The 19,879-nt window shown below is 45.1% G+C and overlaps 1 protein-coding gene across 6 annotated transcripts in view; it reads left to right on the top strand.

Moving 5' to 3' along the window:
* Slc35f3 (solute carrier family 35 member F3) overlaps positions 1-19,879 on the top strand; it is a 372,969-nt gene that overhangs the window by 312,253 nt on the left and 40,837 nt on the right. For 5 of the 6 annotated variants that reach the window (XM_087181905.1, XM_087181904.1, XM_021266402.2 and 2 more), the window contains 5 exons: positions 5,660-5,879; positions 11,855-11,980; positions 13,933-14,125; positions 14,837-14,926; positions 17,382-18,825. In XM_087181905.1, coding sequence (XP_087038031.1) covers positions 5,660-5,879; positions 11,855-11,980; positions 13,933-14,125; positions 14,837-14,926; positions 17,382-17,617 — 865 coding nt within the window. In that variant the 3' untranslated portion in view covers positions 17,618-18,825. Of the gene's footprint in view, positions 1-5,659; positions 5,880-11,854; positions 11,981-13,932; positions 14,126-14,836; positions 14,927-17,381; positions 18,826-19,879 lie in introns of those variants that run through there. The other variant, XM_087181906.1, reaches the window with a different exon arrangement.

The raw sequence follows: 19,879 nt of genomic DNA on the forward strand, positions 1-19,879 counted from the left end.
TAGGAAAAGAAACAGGCTCTGCAGAGTGAGTTTGGAGCAAGTAAAAGTAGGAAAAGAAGCACACCCTACATACAGTGAGAGCAGGCCATCATGCAAGAGAAAATACAGTAACAAAAACTTAGTGACGACTGTCTTTTTTTTTTTTTGGTACCAGGGATCGAACTTGGGATCTTGTGCTTTTGAGGCAGGCGCCGGAATGACAGTCTTTTTTGTATCACACACTCTTCAGGCTGACATAAGGTCTAGGCCATCCTGCTGGAGTTCTCGAAAACCTGCTGGAGTTCTTGTGAGAAGTCCATTTGCAGGGTTTTGGAAACTGTTTTGTGCATGCATTTTGGGATTTTTGTGATTAACAGGTCACACTTACTTCCCCAGCCAGCTTTGCCATACCCTAATCTCCTGTCTCAGTGCCACCTGTCCTCCAGTGGCTCAGCAGACACTGTTGTCCAGTTCCACATCACTGAAAATACCCTTATTCTACCTTCATATCAGATTAATAGTTACTTGGTTATAGAATTCTGAGAAGAAAATTTTTTTTTTCCAAAATATGAAGGCATTGAGCTATGACTGCCTGGCTTCCATCTTTGTTCTTCAGATATCTGGTGCCATACGATTTCCTATCCTTTGACCTATCTTCTCTTGGGAGCTATCTACTTATTTATGTGTATGTACATATGTATGGGGGTTTTTTATTTCTTTGTTTTTAATTTCAAAGTATATGAGGGTCCAGGAGGTCAGTGCCTCAGAGTGTTTCTTGTTTTTTATTTTTTTGAGATAAGGTCTTGCTATGCAGTTTAGGCTGGCCTCAAACTCCCAGCAGTCCTTCTGCTTTAGCCTCCCAAGCACCGGGATTATGGGTGTGTCCCACCAGGCCCAGCTTTCTCTTGGGAGCTTTTAGATCTTTATCTTCTTACTTCACAAGTATGTTCCCTGTGATTCTTTCTTCATTATTTTACTTACTACTGGATGGGCCCTTGATTTAAGTAGATCCTTGTTGTTCAGTTCTAAGAAATTTTCTTGAATTATTTCTTTTTGTTATTTTTTCCACTTTTATTTATTTTATTTTATTTATTTATTTATTTATTTATTTATTTATTTATTTTGGTTTCTTCTTTCTGGAGCTTCTTTTAGTTCAATATTGGACTTTCTGGTTTAATCTTCTAATTTTCCCTTTCTCTCTTGCTCCTTCCTTCTCTTCCTCCTTACTTCCCTCCCTCCCTTCTTCCCTCCCCGTCTCATTTTATGAAAGACTATTTTGACTTTATATTCCAATTCTTCTATTAATTTTTAAATTTTTTATCCTATATTTAATTTCCAATATTGCTTTATTTTAAAGAAGCAATTTGTTCCTGTTTCATAGATACAATTCCTCCTTTTACCTCTCCCTCCACATTGTATAAATCCTATGTATCCTTCAAGGTTCAACTCAGAATCTACATGTCTTATTATTAGATTGCTGGGGACTCCTTCTAGGGAACCTATTTTCTAGGTTCTTCTTGTCCTGAACAAAGAACTGGACAAAACAAGCCCAAAAGGTAGCAAGGTTTTACATTTATTAAAGGTAGGAAAAGAAACATGTTCTGCCAAGTGAGTGTGGGCAGATTAAAAGTAGGAAAAGAAGTACACTCTTCCTGGTGAGAGTAGACCACTATGAGAGTGAGAACACAGTGGCCAACAGCTCAATGGTGGCCATCTTTTGTATCTCCCATTCCTCGGACTGATGTCAGATCTCAGTCATCCTTTCAAAGACTTGCTTGAGTTCTTATGAGAAGAATTAAAGATAGCATTCTCTCATTGGTCCCAGTTGCAGGGCTTTGGGAACTGTTTTTCTGTGCATTTCCTAGATCTCTGTTATTGGCAGGTCACACCTACTTACTCAGCTAGTTTGCCATACCCTAATCTCCTGCCTCATTTAAGTTTATATTGGTCTCTCAGCTTTATCCCTCCAGTTGTGCCCATATTCTTCTTAAGAGTAAGGACTGCTCTTGGAAGTTAAATATAAGAACCAGTTTTTAAAATTTAGTACAGAAATTGGAATATAAACTTGAAATAATCTTTCATAAAACTACCAAGAAAAAAGTGAAGGACAAAAGGAAAGAAAAGGTAAAATTAGAAAATCAAACCAGAAGACCCAATATCAAACTAAAAGAAAACCCAGAAAAAGAAAATAGAAAAAAAACCCAATGTAAAGGAAATTACAAAGTAAATGATTTGGGAAGCTTTCTTAATTTTAAAAGTTTACTTTTTCTGCATCAGCCACAGTGCTTAATCTAGAGTTGGAAATATAACAAGTGGTAAACAAGTGCTTATTGATTTGGATTAAATAAGCTATGGTTAATCCTAGCAAGACTGGCTCTCCAGTCAGGATTCTTTAAAGAGTACCAAGAACATAAGTATTGATCAAGTAAGAAGAATGCAGAACTAAAGATTTTTGTAGTCTTTTCTGCCTTTTACCATGTTTCTCTGCATATATAACTCAATAGCAATATTTCAGTGCCTTGTTTCATTGTGTTTTCTTTGAAGCTATCAACTTAGATTTTAGAGAGTAACTTTCCTCATATATAGTACATCGATTTATAAATATTTAACTAAACTATGTAATGAAGCACCCAAGAACAATTGGCATAAGCAGAATTGTGAACAAACTCAACTAAACTTTGGTTGGCCTGTGAGTCCATGGTAGGAACCAAAGAGCTTATCTATGTGGGACAGCATTCTGCCAGCCTTGGGCCCTTTAGCTGGTCAAGGATATCAAAGAGTAGAAGAAATGAAGGACATTTGGCTGTCTGGTCAGAAGTCCCTCAACACAGCATCTATTGTACTCTAGTCTCTGTGCCTCAAGAAGAGGGCTCTGGAAGAAGTACACCTGAGCTCTTTATCTCCTTTTGCAGTCCAGGGCATACATAAGTAAGCCAATTGACATGGATTAGTGCTCAGCCTATGGTCTTAAATCAGAGCAAGGCTCACTGGCCCACCAAGGGGCCAACAATCTTGATCTCATCAGAACCAAGATTCACCAACCTAAGAAGCAATTCCTGGCCATGAGTCCTCAAAAGGCCAGCAGAATTCTACCAGGCCCAGAAGCTTTGGCTTTTTCCATTTCCAGGACCAGATCTCAATCCTCTTTCTATTTCCAGCAACTTCGGCAGGCAATACTGAGCCATGTCCATGCCCTATCCCTTTTCTCCACCATTTCTACAACCACCAGGCTTTGGAGGAATCAAATGCAGATTCTCAGAGAAGAAGTAGCTGTCCAGCTGGCTCTGATAGCTCCCACCCCAATATGAATCACTTTGTATAATAGCAAGTTAAGTGGAACTTGGAAATCCTACTTGCTTGACATTCCCCTATGAAGGGAAACCTCTAAATATAGTTGAAATAGGTTGTGATAAATGGCAGGAATGAATACTTATATTCCTGTTGTCATACTGAAGGGACTGGGAGCACTTTGTAGCCACCATAATCATAAACATGAAGGAAACCATCCTTTCTGGCCACTGTCCAGAGGGTGGTGGGGGGGGGGGAGACAGGTTGTTCTGTGACTAGCAGCTTGAGAAAACCCCATAGAAACTGCAGCAGAGGGCAAGAGTGAAAAATAAGAACCAAGAGAAACTACGTAAAGGTGCAAATTTCCAATGATGAATGTCATTATATTGTATACCTAAAATGTACCAATGATTAGAATGAATAATCAATAATGCAAAATAGGAAGAAAAGGTCCAAAGGGGTAGGGGTAGTGGGAGGGGCAGGGGAAAGGAAAGAAGGGAAAGGAAAAATGATGAGAAATGGAAAAAATGGAAATAAAGTCTTTGTAAATAGGGAAGGGTGGAGGGTGTGAAGGGAGGGCTAGGAATGGGGAAAATATAAGAACCAAGACGCATTATGTAAAGGTACAATTCCCAATGAGAAATGTAATTGTGTTGTATACCTACAATGTACCAATAAAAGAATTTAATTTAAGAAAAAGAAACTGCAGGAGAAATGCTCTATAAACATTTCCCAGGGAGCAGAAATATCAGCCTATCAGAGGAGGGTTATATCCACACACTGCCAAAATGGAAGAGATGCAGTTGAGTGAGTTTCATGGTAAACTTACTACCTGAAAATTTTACCTGGTGCTGGTTTGTTGAGAAGCAACATAGGACTCTGAGTTCAGTGAAGGTAGCAAAGCTGTGCCATGTTTTATAAAATGGTAAGTGCACTTCCCCCTACCTACCTCCTAGGCCTTTACCCTTTTCTAGTGAGTTTTCTATCTCTTCTATGACTATTTCATCACTGAGTAATGAAACAAAGACAGATTTCATTATAGATTCACAATAATTGCTTCTAATTTTCCTCCTTTGATGCTGTAATATCAAGTGGTCAGGGGCTATACAATTCTCCACCCTCATGTATTTGACTCATTCTCATGGCATTTGTTCTTTTGCTTTTGTGGTGGTTCACTGTGCCTGAGTCTATTTCTAAGTCCCCAGTGAGCTGACTCCCTTTCCCACTGTCCGCCATCACTCCCTATGGCTCAGCTTCATTATGTTTTTGAAAGGGACAGGGAGCCCCCTAGAGGTAGCACTTCCTCATGTGTCCAGCTCTTGTCTCATCAGGCCTCACAGAGTGATGGTCTTCACTCCCCAGCAGCTGGGGGGGGGGGGGGGGGGCACCAGGCCTCTCTCTCTGAGGCTCCCTCCACACTTGTGACCCCTATGGTTCACTTTCTTCTTCTGCATGTGGAGGACTGGCTTCACTTTTTAAAACTGCTTTTTCAGACAGCCATGATCATTCTCCTAAGGATCTGGAATAGCTTGAAAAACTTCCTTTCTCATCTTGTCCTCCCTAAAAACTGATCTCTTGGGTCTGCTTGCTCTTCTTGGGTTGGGAAGGCTCTTAGAGACATGAGTATTGCACTTGGTAGGATAAAGTACTCTAAAAGTGACCTCAGAAAGAAAATATGTAGGTAGTTAGCACTATTTGTATCATAGCCAAACTATACATATTAGATGTGCCCAAGAAGTGACTGCCCTGATCACAAAGACAGTTCCAGGTTGGGACAAAATTGTTAAATATATTTATATCCCTCTACCACTCTCCTCCACACTAAAAAAGAAAAGAGATCTAGTGGCATCCCTCTTTTACTCAACAAGTGACTAAATCACTCAGTTGACTACCGTGGACTTGAAGGTCAGATAATTCCAACACACCTTCTGAGTAGAATCATCAATTCCAAACAGGAGGAATTGATCATAAGATCCCTGTGCAACACTTTTCAACTAATTAAACCAGTAGTTCCAAGAGCTATAAAAGATCTTATTTTAAACAGGGTAATAGCTGAGTTCGATCCCCGGTACCAAAAAAAAAAAAAAAAAAAAGGTACTAGCCAATATTCCCAGCTACTTGGGAGACTGAGGCAGGAGGACCACAAGTTCAAGTTAGCCTGAGCAATTTAGCAAGGCTCTGTCTCAAAAAATAAAAAAGGCTGGGGAGGTAACTTTGTGATAGAGTATGTGACTAGCATGCAAGAGGCCCAGACTGAAAAAGAAAAGATAATAAATTAAAAGACTGCCCTCTCCTAAATTTAAAAAAAAAAAAAAAAATTGGGTATAGGAAAAAAAAATGGTCTGTCTCAACCCAAGAATATAATAACACTGCCTCTCTCTCCTTGTTTTAGGGAATGCTGTCGATTTTTTGGAGACAATGGCTTGACTTTGAAGGTGTTTTTTACCAAGGCAGCACCTTTCGGTGTTCTTTGGACACTCACAAACTACCTGTACTTACATGCAATAAAGAAAATAAACACTACGGATGTCTCCGTGTTGTTCTGCTGCAACAAAGCTTTTGTGTTCTTGCTCTCATGGATCGTTCTCAGGGACAGGTTCATGGGAGTGAGGGTAAGTTCTTTATTATCTGTCTTCCTCCCTCACTCAGTCATGTCAACAAAAACCTGCCCATTGGCTTGCTTAGCTCCATATGCTGAACCGTGAGCAGAGCTGCTGGCCACTGTCCTGATTTGCAGCAGAAAAGGGGCCCACAGAGGGCTCAGTTCTTGGTGTGCCTTGCAAACCTTCTTGCTTGCAAACCATACAAGACAAGCATCCATTAAAGCACCTTTCATTTCAAGCATTTCAACAAGCATTCCCTAAAGTGTGTGCTGGTTGGGGACCCAGCCTGCAAATGGCCATGTGCTCCTCTCTCTGCATACTCACTCACTTTCCCCCAGCAGCTTCCCAGGCTGCAGCACATGGCATGACTATGCCCTGCAGCCTGGAGCTTTCTACCAGTGCCAGCACTCTCTGATGAGGATGCATCAGGAAGCCAGAGACCCTGCCCATCCATGTGCATGTGCGGGTATGGTCCTCCACCTAGCCCATGTGTCACAGCCCAAAGGAGCCAGACACTTTCATGCCAAGTCCAAACTGTGGGAGTAGTAGTTCCACTTCCTTTATCCCACAAATCCAGGCCAAATGAAATTACATCTCTTCAATTCCTATGCATTTTTCAAGGAAAACTTAGTAAAATACAAAGCTAGTCAAATCATAAGAGTTGTAGGAAATATTATGAATGCATTGTCAAGTACAAAATGAAATATGAAGAGTCCATACTCGAAGTAAAAGGAGCAGGTGACCTGCTGCATGGACAGTCCTAGTGGCTTCTGCCTGCTAACTCTGGTAGCAGAAGATGCTACTGCCCACCATCACCTTGCCACAGATAGAATAGCTCCAGCCACACCACTAGCTCTGTTGTTACAGTGCACCTCTTACTTCTTCCTCTCCTGTGATGGGCAGCCAGGTCCAAGCAAGCCCTGCTGGGGACCAGTGAGGGTTGGGCTCCAGGCCCTGCACTTCTGGTCCATGCCTCATTGTCCTGGGAACAATAACATCACCCTATGGGTGAGTTCACACCCAGCCAAGTTACTCAAACAGCAGTGGGGATGTGAGTCAACTGCTGAGTTGTATTTTTAGCTTGCAGTAGGGGGAGAATTTGTTTTGAGACTTAGTGTTAATTTTGGAATAAAAGCTCACCCCACGGGCTACCACCCAGAAAAGCCTTCAGCAAACAAGTGATCTAATGCATCTCTGCAAGGACTGCGGGTGCCCTGCTGTCACTCACTCCTAGCCTGCGTGACTTGACCCGAGCGACAGGGATGTCCCCAGGACACTGCCAGCCATCCTGCCCTTCCTGACTTTATTCTGATACACAGTGAAACAGAATTCATAGAGCTTTTGGGCATGATTCAGACATCCCAAGCAAATTACAAATGAGACCCTGTTACTGGAGAGAGAGTTCAAGGACAATGCTGCATCACACATAAGAAAATAAGTTTTTTGAGCTTAAGAAATGGAAGTATGAAAAAGTATGAAGTACTCCTAGACTCACAGAGAGCACCATGGCCCTTCCAAATCTTTTCTGCCTTGCTAGTTGTGTGTAGGGGGCCTCCTCCAATGTCCCTGGGCTGTGATACAGCCTAGCCATGTGGCATTTGATCCAGTGGTCTCAGCTCACACTGAATACTACATTTTGTGCCAAAGGCCTCCAGTACTAGGCCAGTACTTCATGGAGGATCCTCAGGCCGGTGTTGCTGATGGGACATTATAACTTGCAAACCCTGGGTGTGTTTCTTGGGAATAAATGGCTCATCATCTAAGAGTTTCCTGATTCAGATTGTGGGAGTTTGGAGGATGTTCCTGGTTCTTATCTTCAGGAGCTCAGAGATCACCAATATCTGTAAGACTAAAAGTTTCCCCTTCATAAACAGGTAGAGATTGGGATCCAAGTAATATATGTTTGCACAGGTGGCTCAGACTTCTCCCAGACTTCTAGGCTAGCTAGCATCCTCCACTGGGAGCTTCCAAAGATTGAAGAAAGCTCACCTGGTTCCCCATCCCAAGGGGCTGTGAAGGTTGCATCCAGGGGACAGGTTGCAGAGGAGACTTACATGATCAAGACAGTTGCTCACATTATCAGGGCTGCAGCTCCTGGGAAACATGGAAAAGGCTTGATCATGCACACAAATCCAGAAAGAAGCAAATATGCCCTATAATGGCTGGGCGTGGGGGTGGTTTCTAGCCACTTGGGGCATCAGAGGGAAAGAGCTGTCCAGGTGTCTGTGGAAATTGCTTTCTGTCTCAGTGCGTACTTTGTGTGTCTCCAAGACCAGAGGTTCTTGTGCAGTGGAGAGATGCTCGATCTAGTCACATGACTAGGGTACAGGTCTTGACTGTATTCTTACAAGCTGTCAGAGCTTGGGCAAATGTCTCTAAGCCTTAGTTTACCTCAATCTTTAAAGTGGACAGAATATTACCATGGAGAGAACAGCTGTGAGAGTAAAATAAGCAGGTGCATGCTTGGCTCATAAAATTCAAGAACTATTAACTTTCCTCAATGTTATTATTATTCCTTCTCAATTAGAATAGGTGGATAGATAAGTCCCAGTCTTTGACAGTGTGAGAGGCCCTGTGTGTCACAGGCAATAGTGAGATGAGGCAGGAAGAGTTTGAGGGCCCAGAGCCCACTGACTGTGGCCAGACTGGGTGAGACCCCCCTCTCCCATCCTCCACTTCAGGGGAGAAAGATGAGCACTGTGGATTGATCAGGACTGTTCCTGACCACTCTTGCTGGTGGGCTTTCACATAGGCAAAGACAGAGCAAGAAGGTGGGCCAAGAGGTCACCCATGTGGGCATCAAGCTCCATGGTACATTGCTGGGGATTTGAATGGTGGACTTTTCGCAAGATCAGTTCCCTTCTAAGTCAGACTCCAGCTGACGTTTCCAGTAATCAGAGTGTGCTAAGTGCTTCCAAAGGGCCATAGCTGGGTATTGACTCCCGCGTGTCTGATCCTGTATGGTGGGGGGCTGAGCCCAGCACAGGGGCCACAGAGGGCAAGGAGCAGGGCAGATTGGAGAGTTGCTCATTTGCGCCAAACCCTGATGTTCCTTGGGCCAGTGAGAGAAGTCCAGAAGCCAGGAAGTAGAGGGCTTAGGAAAGCATATTTAAAAATTATCCTATTCTTTCTCTTTTGCAAAATTGTCCCACACTGTACAACCTAAACAGCTTCCAGATTGGTTCTGTTTGGCAGAGAATATGCAGCCTGCCACATTTTGAGCGAGACTAGGGAGCAGGTGTATGCTCCTTGGTGGGTAGCACTGGCCCTCCTGTCTCTTGTCTCCTCCTGGGCCCCTCCTTCCCCTTTCAGCCCAGCTGGAGTAGATGACATCCTGTTAGCACCCCACTTGTTGGGACTCAGATCCCAGCCTGCAAGCTGGCAGGTCCTGATGGATGAGGCATATAAGGCACTAAGGACACATAATACAACCCCTGCCTGCATCTCTCCTTATTCCACTGAGTTGTCCCCAGATGAAGCAGAGGTAGTGGCTTTCAGCAATTCCAGTGCACTGTTGCCCAGCAGTGCTTGTTTCAGGATAGTCCAGTGGGACAGGAGGGGTGAGAAGGAGGGAAGTCAGCTTGTCCCTGTCCACAAGCAGATGCAGCACCTCCCTGAGGTGCACGGGAAATCAGAGGTCGAACTGGGCCAGTCTTCCAGAGAGCAGACTGCAGCACCAGAAATATTTTCATGGGAGAACCAAGAAGTTCAAGTACCTCAGAGTGCAAAACACGTAAAGAAACATGTTCTTTTTATGTGTGTGTGTGTGTGTGTGTGTGTGTGTGTGTATGTTACTGGGAATTGAACCCAGGGCCTTTAGCCTGAGTTAATGCTCAGCCCCTTTTTTATTTTTTATTTTGAGACAGAGTTTCCCTAAATTCCTGTAGTGCCCAGCTGGGTTCAAACTTTCGATCCTCCTGCCTCAACCTTCCAGAGTGCTAGGATCACAGGGATGTGCTGCCACACCCAGCTAGGTGCATGCTTTATAAAACAGGACTGGAATCTTCAAGGGAATCCAGGCTGGGGGAAGCACCCAGGCTCTGAACTTGGCTGTGCTCTGAAGGATCCTGAGAACCAGGCAGGTGCTCCCCCCCACACACACTCCCTTGCACCTGTCTGGGATCTCACATCCCTGGATGTCTGGGCTGTGAGGCCCAGAGATCCAGCTCCCCACCCAGTCTAGAGATGCTGTGACCTGTGGCACCTAGGAGGTCACCGTCCCTGATCCACCTGCTGAAAGGAACCCACAGGGGCTCTGATGTGTGTCTCCTCACTAACCTAAGTGAGGTGGCCATTGTTCTCTCACTTCTGGCTTCTCCAACCCCTCCCTTCCAGTGCTCCTGACAGGCCCTGCTATCAGGAAGCTTTTAGCTGCTTATTATTTACTCAGTAGCAAAGAGAGAGCAAGAGGCTAGAAACCTGCCTGGCAAGCCTTGGGAAAAAGATAACCCTGTTCTTCATTCCCTCAACTTTAGCCGGAAGTTTAGAAAGACTCAAGCGGGTTTGGAGATGCACAGAATCACTGAAAGTTTGGCTCTTCTCTCTGTTCCTTCCTTCTTTTCCAAGTTCTTCTTGCAGGACACTTTGCCTTGATTCCTAGCTAGACTGAACTGTTCCTAATGGCATTTTTGTGCCACATATGTTTTCTGGAGCAGATGCCACCTCATCTCCATTGGCTTGTCACTCACCCCTCTCTTGTCCTCCAGGTGGGGGGATGGCTGCTTATTGTCTCACACCATCTGTGTCTTTCTCTTAGTGAACAGTTGTACGTGGTCCATGTAGCATCTGAATGTGAAGCATTTGCGTGTATGTGGTGTAGAAGGACACAGCTGACTGTGAGTGAATGACTAAGCCAGAAAAGAGAAGCAAGCAGATGAGGGACAGCTTTAACACAAGATGCCATCTGCTCTCCTGAGCCTTGGTTTTACAGGCACACGTAGTGTTCTATGGAAATACTGCATGAAGGATGCATCAGGAGAAGTGTGCAACTCAGATACACAATATGAGGCACAACTGTATTAGCTCTCACTAACCTAGAAACCATAGGCTTAACTCACTGAGGAAGCCTCAATTTGCATCTAAGGGCCCAGCAAGCAACAGCTTACTGGGTTCACCAGGCTGCCCTGCTCATATGGATTAGCACCAACTTTGCCATCAGACACCCCTGAAACTTGTGTCTCCTCTTCCACACAGCAGGGGTGTGACTTTGGGCAAATTATTTAACTTCTGTGAGCTAAGTTTTCATGTCTATAAAATGAGGCAAATACAGTGTATTGATTTTTGAGGAGAAAATGAGAAAATGCATAAAAAACTCTTAAGTAAATCTTAGGTATTTGACATTGTTATAGACAGCTAACCAACGTCAATTTTGAATGATCCATAAAAGGGGCAAATCTCTTAGTATATCCAGCAGTTGAGACTTGGCTGCACACATCTGTTCTACTGAGGACCCTCCCTGACTCCCTAGGAACTAAAGGACAGAGCCACTCCTCCCGGTCAGGGCACTGTTTATACCCAGCACTGGCCAATGTGTTCTATCAGGCCCCACTACTTTCCCCACTCTGCCTTTCCTGTTGAGATACAAAATTATAAAAGCAAGGTCACATGAGGTCACCTTCAGGTCATTTCCAGGTGCCATCAAGGAACTCTTGACCAAGCCTTGTCATGACAAATTAACCTGTCACCAGAATTCAGGATCACTCTTGTGTCCAAGAGTCACAGTGATTTGCCATGGCCTGAGGCTGAGGCTAAGCCATGCCCCACTCCTGGATACCACTTACTCAGGTCCTTAGTCATGCCAAGCTAGGCTAAGTGACTCTAAGCAGCAAGAGACATGTCAGTGGGGCACCCCTACCTGTCCGTCCTCCAGGAGGCCCAGAATGGAGGCACCACCCTCCCCCACAAATATTTCTAGCAATTTGCCTCACGTGGTCCATCTGACTCCCCATCACTGCCCTGACCGCCGTTTCCTTCCACCCATCCAGATCGTGGCTGCCATTCTCGCCATTGCTGGCATCGTGATGATGACCTACGCCGATGGCTTCCATAGCCACTCTGTCATCGGCATCGCTCTGGTGGTGGGCTCTGCATCCATGTCGGCTCTCTACAAGGTACCAGAGGGTAGCAGCTTTGCAGGCAGGCCAGTTCTTGGCAGGCAGGCATGAAGGTGTCTCAGGGTTGGCCCTTCACTCTGGGGAACCCCAGATGGCACCAGTGCTCTGAGAAGGACCATTGTTTCCTGTGTGCACCAGGTGGGTGGAGAGCACAAAGGGTAGAGCCCAAGCAGTAGCTGCCCTCAGCTTTGGCTGTCTGGACTTTTCCACTGGCGACCACACATTTATAGCAGCTGAGATAAAATGCATGGTGCCACCTGGATTGGCAGACATGTGACTTCATTGTTTGTTGGGGTGGAGGAGGATCCAGGCCCTCCAAGGCTGCCCAGTCAACACTGCTCAGATGAGTTCCCACCCATGAGACTAGGCCCCTTTGTCATGTAAAGCCTGACTACCTCACAGGTTTTGTGGCCAGCAGCACTCAGCATGAATACACTCTAGATTCAAACATTGCCAGTAGGCTGAGTGAACAGATGCATGACTGTTCTGAGGGTTAAATATACTTTTGACAACATGGGGAGAACTATCAGAAAGCACTTCCTCACTGAAGGTCTAGAGGCAACAAATATACTGTTTGTTCCTACTCTAGGGTCCCTAGCTCCATTCACCCCATTCCAATTGAACAAGCCCCCTGCTTGCTCTCTCTCTTTGCCTCCCCTCTCTTCTGTTCTCTTTTCCTTTGGGGTACAGTAGACAACACAGATACTTTCAGGTCTCAAGCTGGGGTACTGACCTGGAGGACTCAGTGAGAAATGTGACTTTAGCTTTGAAACGTATCAGCCTTTTGTGGATCCAAACAGGTGGACAAAGAAAATTAAGTACTGTAGAAAGTCATAAGAAAAGCATTTTCCCCCAGCTCTGTGAGTGCCATGTGTTATGGTTTCTGAAAAGTGAAATAATTTTGCCTTCTTATCCTCCATCAGCTCCCAGCCCTCTCCATCCATAGAGAGAGACACACATTGTTTTCTTTCCCTGGAAAGAAAACCAAGGGGTTGTGATAGACTGGCACCATTCTGAGATTTCAAAGCCACTCTCCAAATGCAAAATATACCACAAGGCCCACCTCTGCTTCAATCAACTGTGTGCTAATGAAGAGCAAAGATGGTATAAATGCCATCCACAAAAAGCACAATAGTCTGACTCAGATTCCTGACCCACATCCTCTGCCACCTGAAATTTGTCCAGAGGGACTAATGGCAGGCTGAAGGGCTGTCTCTCACTTTCCACACTCCCTGCCTGTATACCAGGACATTACCTGTGTGAGGTGGAAAATGCCTGGAAGAGGAGAAAGTGGGAAAAGCAGGAGGGATAACAACATTGAGACCCAATATTGGTCAGAGCACCAAGCTCAGAGTTGGACAAGGCCTTTGGCATCTCTAAGTCCAGCCTCTGGCCACTCTAGTCTTTCTCCTCCTGACCTTCCAAGCACCCAAAATGATGTACAAACAAGAACAGGAAGAACAGGTACAGGAAATCGGTTTGGAGCATTCCACTGAAACCCATGCCCTTTCCATCCTGGAGGTGGTGGGACAGAGCTGATGAACAAACCCCTGCATCTTACATCTGGAGAAAAGCTCTTTGTAGCCAAAACCCTTTTTCTTGGGGCAGTGGTTTCAGATTGTGCTGTATAAGCTCAGGGTCTTGAGAAGATGTGTAATCAGGGCAGATATACCCAATTGTACATAAATCCAATACAGATAAATCGCACCTAATGTGAATACCTGTGACTCTTGAAGAGATTCTCCAGTAATCTGTATTGCTCTGTGATGGAGATGCAAGTATGTGGTCAGAGGCCCACAGGCCAAGCCCCACTACCCCTTAACTGGTGGCCAAGTAAGGTAAACTTTACCCGAGCCATGGCCATCTATCCTGTAGTGCAGCCCCAGTTGTGCCAAGCACACACGACTTCACCAAGCTGGAGTCTGAAGGAGCCCTGACCCTCTCCGCAGGTTCTCTTCAAGCTCCTGCTAGGCAGCGCAAAGTTTGGAGAAGCTGCCTTATTCCTGTCCATCCTGGGTGTGTTCAACATCCTCTTCATCACCTGCATCCCTGTCATCCTCTACTTCACCAAAGTGGAATACTGGAGCTCCTTTGAGGACATTCCATGGGGAAACCTTTGTGGATTTTCCATTCTCTTATTGAGTAAGTGCCACCTACCTTGCCCACAACCCCCAGAAAGCAGGAACATACAAAGGACTCTGGAAGCCTGTGTGCTGAAAGATAAAAACAGTTTTCCCTGCTAGAGTTTTTCCAGAACCATAGTCTTTGTTGTGACAGTGATCATTGCCACCCTGGTAGGGAGACGACAGCCTAGTTTCTTGCTTATTGCTCATGAGTGACAGTGAGGAAGGAGCTATAAGTGATTACACGGGGAAGCTCTTTGCACATTGCCTGAGTGTCAGCCTTCAGTAAATACAGTCCGTTGTCATTTATCGTCATCATCATTGTCACTTACTGGAAGGCTACTGCTAGGCAGTAAGTCAACAAAGGAGGTGCCCACCAGAGTCCTCTGGAAACCCACATCCCAAAGCTCCCACCAGTACTGCCACCCCAGAGGCACAGCCAGCAGCAGAGCAAACCTGTTCAGAAGGCCCCATCCCACTTTTTCTAGTATGTCCCCACTGATCACCTTCTGAGCTCCTTTACCCTTCTCCAAAGCTCAGGAAAGAGAGGAAATTGAGTATGACAGTCCTGTACCCTAACCGCAAGTCTTGGCACCAGAGGAGTCCAGCAAAGGGTCCTTGTAACTCCTGCTCCAGTCTCCCCTGAGAAACAGCACTTGGCAAAGTCACTGAGGAGGAAAAGAACAGGGCAGTCATGAGTAATCCCTGCTTTCTAAATTCTCTGTTTCAGCATTCAATATTGTATTAAATTTTGGAATTGCTGTTACATACCCCACGCTGATGTCTCTCGGAATCGTCCTCAGTGTCCCTGTGAACGCAGGTAAACTTATGTGGCTTTCTGTATCCGCGTGTTTCAGTATACACACAGAACACAGACTCATACAGACTCATGCGCGTGCACACACACACACACACACACACACACACATTCCCACGCGCATGCCGCACTCTCACATGTATCTTACTGTGCGTGGTATATAAGGTGTGTTTAAACTTTTGCAAAGTAAAAAAAAAAAAGCATTTAGATAAAAAGTTGATGTTCATTATATCCGTGATATTTTCTCCATAACGGTTTGATTTTCATGTACCCCGAAGATACAGAAAGTCTAAAGCTGTCTCAATTCTAATTGCTAAGGGGAGCAGAGATAAATATCATCAGTATTATTAATAGGGAAAATTGTGCGGCAAAAAGTTAAATTTAGCAAGTGTCCTTCTAGAAGAGAAAATGTGCGCAGGGTGTGATATAGGAAGACATTAAACCAAAAAGGCACCATTGCCCTGTACCTCCTGGGAGAGAGCCACTGAGACCTTTGGTCAGGGACCAGAGCTAACTTTGTCCTGCCCTGGGGCCTCCTTGCCAACACATCAGCTGAGGGAGCTTCACAAAGCTTGTCTTCCCCTACTACTCCTCAGCTCCTTTCTCTCCTAGCTCATGCTGCTCTGCACTTTGGAGTTTCTTCCCAGAATCCCCGCCCTCACACCCAGCCTCCCTGTGCACTGCTCTCAGCCAGGGAAAAGCCAAGAACCCTCATTTCCAGAACACTCTTGGCTGGAGCACAGCTTCTTTCAAAGCTATCTCCTGAAACTCTGGCTTCCAGGCCATTAGTCTTCCAGGGAACCGGCCTGTATCCTGTTCACAGCTGTGTTATATATGGCCGAAGGCCTAGGCAGAACATCCCTGCATTTTCTGAGTCTTCCCCAGTGATTCAGCTCCTCACATGTTCCGTATGAGCCTTGCCTGGCCCATGCCTTATAACAGTGTGAAGAGGCCTGGAGGGGCTTCAGGATACTGCACTCAGCACCCCTCCAGGTCCATGCCTCCCCCACTCATCAGCCCCCAACGTCTTCACCTAGCTCCTCGGTGGACCACTGAGGACCTTGCCTGCCCAGAGTACTTCAGATAATACCAGAACACAGTAGTGCCAAAGGTACCTGAGCTCCTGCACAGCTGACAGAAAGGTGGTCCATACCCTGAGGGCTTCTGAAAAGTGCCTTATCAACATCCTCCCCTGCATGCTTTGAATCTTTAACTCACAGTTACACACAGAGGTTCTTAGCACAGAAAGGTATAGTCCAGGTAGGTCTCACCTAGAAAGTTACTTTGACTGTAACCTGTAGCCAGGTGCTTGTGAAATCAATCAGAATCACTTCTTACTACCATACTTACCGGCATCATAAGTCATTTAATAAGGTATCACAGGCAGGAATCCATCTCCTGACCGGAGGAGACAAGCAAAGGAACCTGCGTCTTACCAAGCTTGTCAGACCGGGGACGTCGGCCACCTTTAGGACTTACCCGATATCTGCCCATGGTACTGACAGGTGGTGACTCTTCCCACTTGGTGATGAGCAGAATGTATTGCAGATTAAAATAATTCTGAATGACGGTGGGATAAAGAGATGCCTTAATTCCACAAAGGGCTCTTGCCAACATTTTTCCAGGTTTAACATTTACCCCCTCAGCCTTTTTCTGCTCATTTGCTAGAGGAGGTGGAAGTCAGGGAGAGAGAGGGAGGGGAGAGAGGAGGAAAAGGAGAGGGCAGGACAGAGACAAGCCTGACTCAGCAAATGCTCAGCCCCAATCCACTGTCCAGTAAGTTGCCATTCAAAAGCTACATGCTGTAAAGTCTATAGTTCTCTCTCCCAGGAGAGCATAACACGTGTGGAGAGCAGTCTCCAAATATGCTGGATTAGTACAAAAAACAGAGAGAGAAGCCCACCACGGGAAAGGAGGTGCTTTTAAGTGCCAGTTGGATTGTCAGGAGAATGGTGATCTGGATCTTTACAAACTGAAGTGAATCAGCTTCTCAATTCCACTTAATGTGGAATGGGATGGGCCATGAGCCCGTAGGCCTTTAAGAAGCCCTCACTGAAGGCAAAGACCCCAAGGGCACTAGAGCCTCATGCCGATTAATGCTCAGAGAGGAGCAGGAGCTCATATTTATTATCTTAAAAGAACTGGTTCAGGTTTGGTCTTCCAAACCTAGGCATATCCCCAGGTTCTCCTTATTTATTTTTCTTTTACCTACATAGCAATGTTTAAACTCAGAAGCCAGGTCAGTTTGGGGAGGTGAAATACAAGTGAAATGCCTCCTATCAGAAAAGCTTTAGGAAGTCTAAGGTGATTCACTAGAGGTGACCTTGTCCTTCTGGAACAAGTGGTGCCCGGGAGGATTCTGTAGCTCAGGGAGGATCCTGTAGCTGGGGGTTCCAGCATCTTCTGCTCCTGTGCCCTCAGCCTGGCTGCTGAGTAACCAGAGCTCTGCCTCCCACAGTGGTGGATCACTACACCAGTCAGATAGTCTTCAACGGGGTTCGGGTCATCGCCATCATCATCATCGGCCTGGGCTTCCTCCTCCTGCTGCTGCCAGAGGAGTGGGACGTCTGGTTGATCAAGCTGCTCACCCGCCTCAAAGTGAGGAAGAAGGAGGAAACAGCGGAGGGGGGAGCAGACCTGGGCTCGGGACCCCAGCACAGGAGCAGGAGAGCCCGCCCTTCCTTTGCACGCTAGGGCTGCTCCTCTGGGACTCTGGAGACACTCCAGCAGTAATGATTTGGTCTTTTCTGTTGGGAGGAGACTCAGTCGGGCAAGGTGTACATACCTGTATAGTTTTGGTAATCTGCGGTAAGTTCTACGGTATTTATTGGCATGTCCAACTTGCTTGCACTTTTCCACATCAGACCTTCCACTTAAGGGAACCAATTCAATATGGTAGAGAAAAGAACCTCTCAGTGCTTTTTCAATGAATGTAAAGTAGGTTAAAATGAGCCTTGCATCGACTGCTTTGGAAGATAGGTGTGTTTTGAATCTTAGCAACTCAAAATGACATTGTACACTGTGATTATTTTTCAGCTATAGTAGGTCATATTTTGTTTTATATCAGAGCTGTACTTTTAATTTTAAGGAATTTCAATGAACCAAAAGATAACTGTCAGTTAATCTGGATGGATGGATGGATGGGTGGGTGGGTGGATGGGTAGGTGGATGGATAGGCGAAAAGAGATGAAACAGGAAAGGATAATGGACATGACAACCATCGAAGAATGGCCTGCATGAGTCACAGGGAGGGAAGGAAGTCCAACCCCAGCTGGCCTTGTGTTCTTGTGTCTTTACAAGATCATGCAGGAGAATTTATAGTGCCTTCTACAGAATTTTCGTCTTTACCTATGTGAAGCGAGGTGACATTCTAAGTCACTGGCGCCGTCTTACAATTTAGATGTAGAAATCTTTAGAAACAAAACTATATGTGTGTGTGTGTATAAAAATAACAAATCTGGTGACCAGTGTATTGGGGACGTGGTGGAAGGTGTACAATATGCATAGACGGTAGATATTCTGGAATGGAGTTGCTGGTGGCTTTTACTTCAAGACCAAGACTGAAAAATTATTTACTGAATCTGTAAACCTTTTTATGAAACTTTTAAGCACCAGGCTGTTTCCTTATACAATTTAGGTCAGCCAGAAAATTCTATCTGTGATAGATCTGTAAAGAGGGACTTGGGGTTAGAGTTTACTATTTTTGAAGTTTACATTGTTACATATGAAATGGAAACATTATTTTGAAATGTTGTCATAACCAATGGTGCATTCTGTAACCATGGAGTCTTTAGTTTCCTGGGGGAAAGGGGCATTCCTGACCTGAACTTTTTAGCAAATTATTATTCTCAGTTTCCATTACCTGTTTGGCCAAACAGATTAATAAAATATTTGAAAAAGAAGTGTTGAGTGTGGTCTTGGTGGCCATGTTGTCACTTTCTACTATGAGGGTCCAGTAAGGCTCTCCCTCACCATACACCTGTCCCCTGGCTCCTTCCAGGCAGGTAAGCCCACCCTGCTCCCTCAAGGACGGTAACTCTTACTGTAACACAGACCTGACTTGTGCAGAAGCAACATGTAGAAGAATCCCCAGGTGTTATAACACTATCAGTGTCAGGCCCTCTTCCTTCACTTTTTCCCCTTGCTCCTCCCCTAGGCATCTTATCCTCTACTCAGCTCCACAGATCTCCCGCCTCTCTTCCTTTGCAGAGGTTTCCTCTTCAGGCTCACACTGGCCATGAATTCCCTCTCAACATGCTACCCTTGCTTCCAACACGTTTATCCCATCATTCTTGCCATTTTCTGAACTATTTCTAGAAATCCTCTTTCATGAGTGTCTTTACTTGTGCTGTCATGGCTGCCTCGATATGCTGAATTAATTCAAAACATTTACCTTTCATGGTCATTTTGACTTTAAGGAAGAGCCAGAAGTTGCACAGTGCCAGATCCCAGGAATACAGGATGTGAGGACACACCATAATATTTTTACAAGCCTGCCTTTCCATCAGTTGGCACTCAGCAGCAGCATTCAGAGTATTTTTATCATAATTTGTAAAGATACTCACAAAAGAAGACTTCCAGAACTGCTTCAGAAAGTGACATGAACAACAGATAAGTTTGTCAAAGTGAGGAGAAGTGTTTTGAGGGTGATTAATGGCCATATGTCTTTTACTGTCATAAAAAATTTAAATTTAATTGTTTACCATATTTTTTAATCACCCCTTGTATTTTCTCTACAACCCATAAAATGGAGACATTGAAAAGGCTACCCTAGAGTATGCTGATCTCTCCAGTGGGCATGAAAGACTATGATGATCCCAAAGACTATCTGCACATCCATAGTCACAAAAACAGTATTCCCAGTAATGGAAAGGTGGGAGCCAATACACACCCAGGGATGGATGGATAAATAGTATGTGGCCCACGTATACAATGGGATACCATTCAGCCTGACAC

The sequence above is a fragment of the Heterocephalus glaber genome, unplaced genomic scaffold (assembly GCF_053883595.1).
Source record: "Heterocephalus glaber isolate CG9 unplaced genomic scaffold, H.glaber_assembly_v1.0 deba00001472, whole genome shotgun sequence".
Lineage (NCBI taxonomy): Eukaryota > Metazoa > Chordata > Mammalia > Rodentia > Bathyergidae > Heterocephalus > Heterocephalus glaber.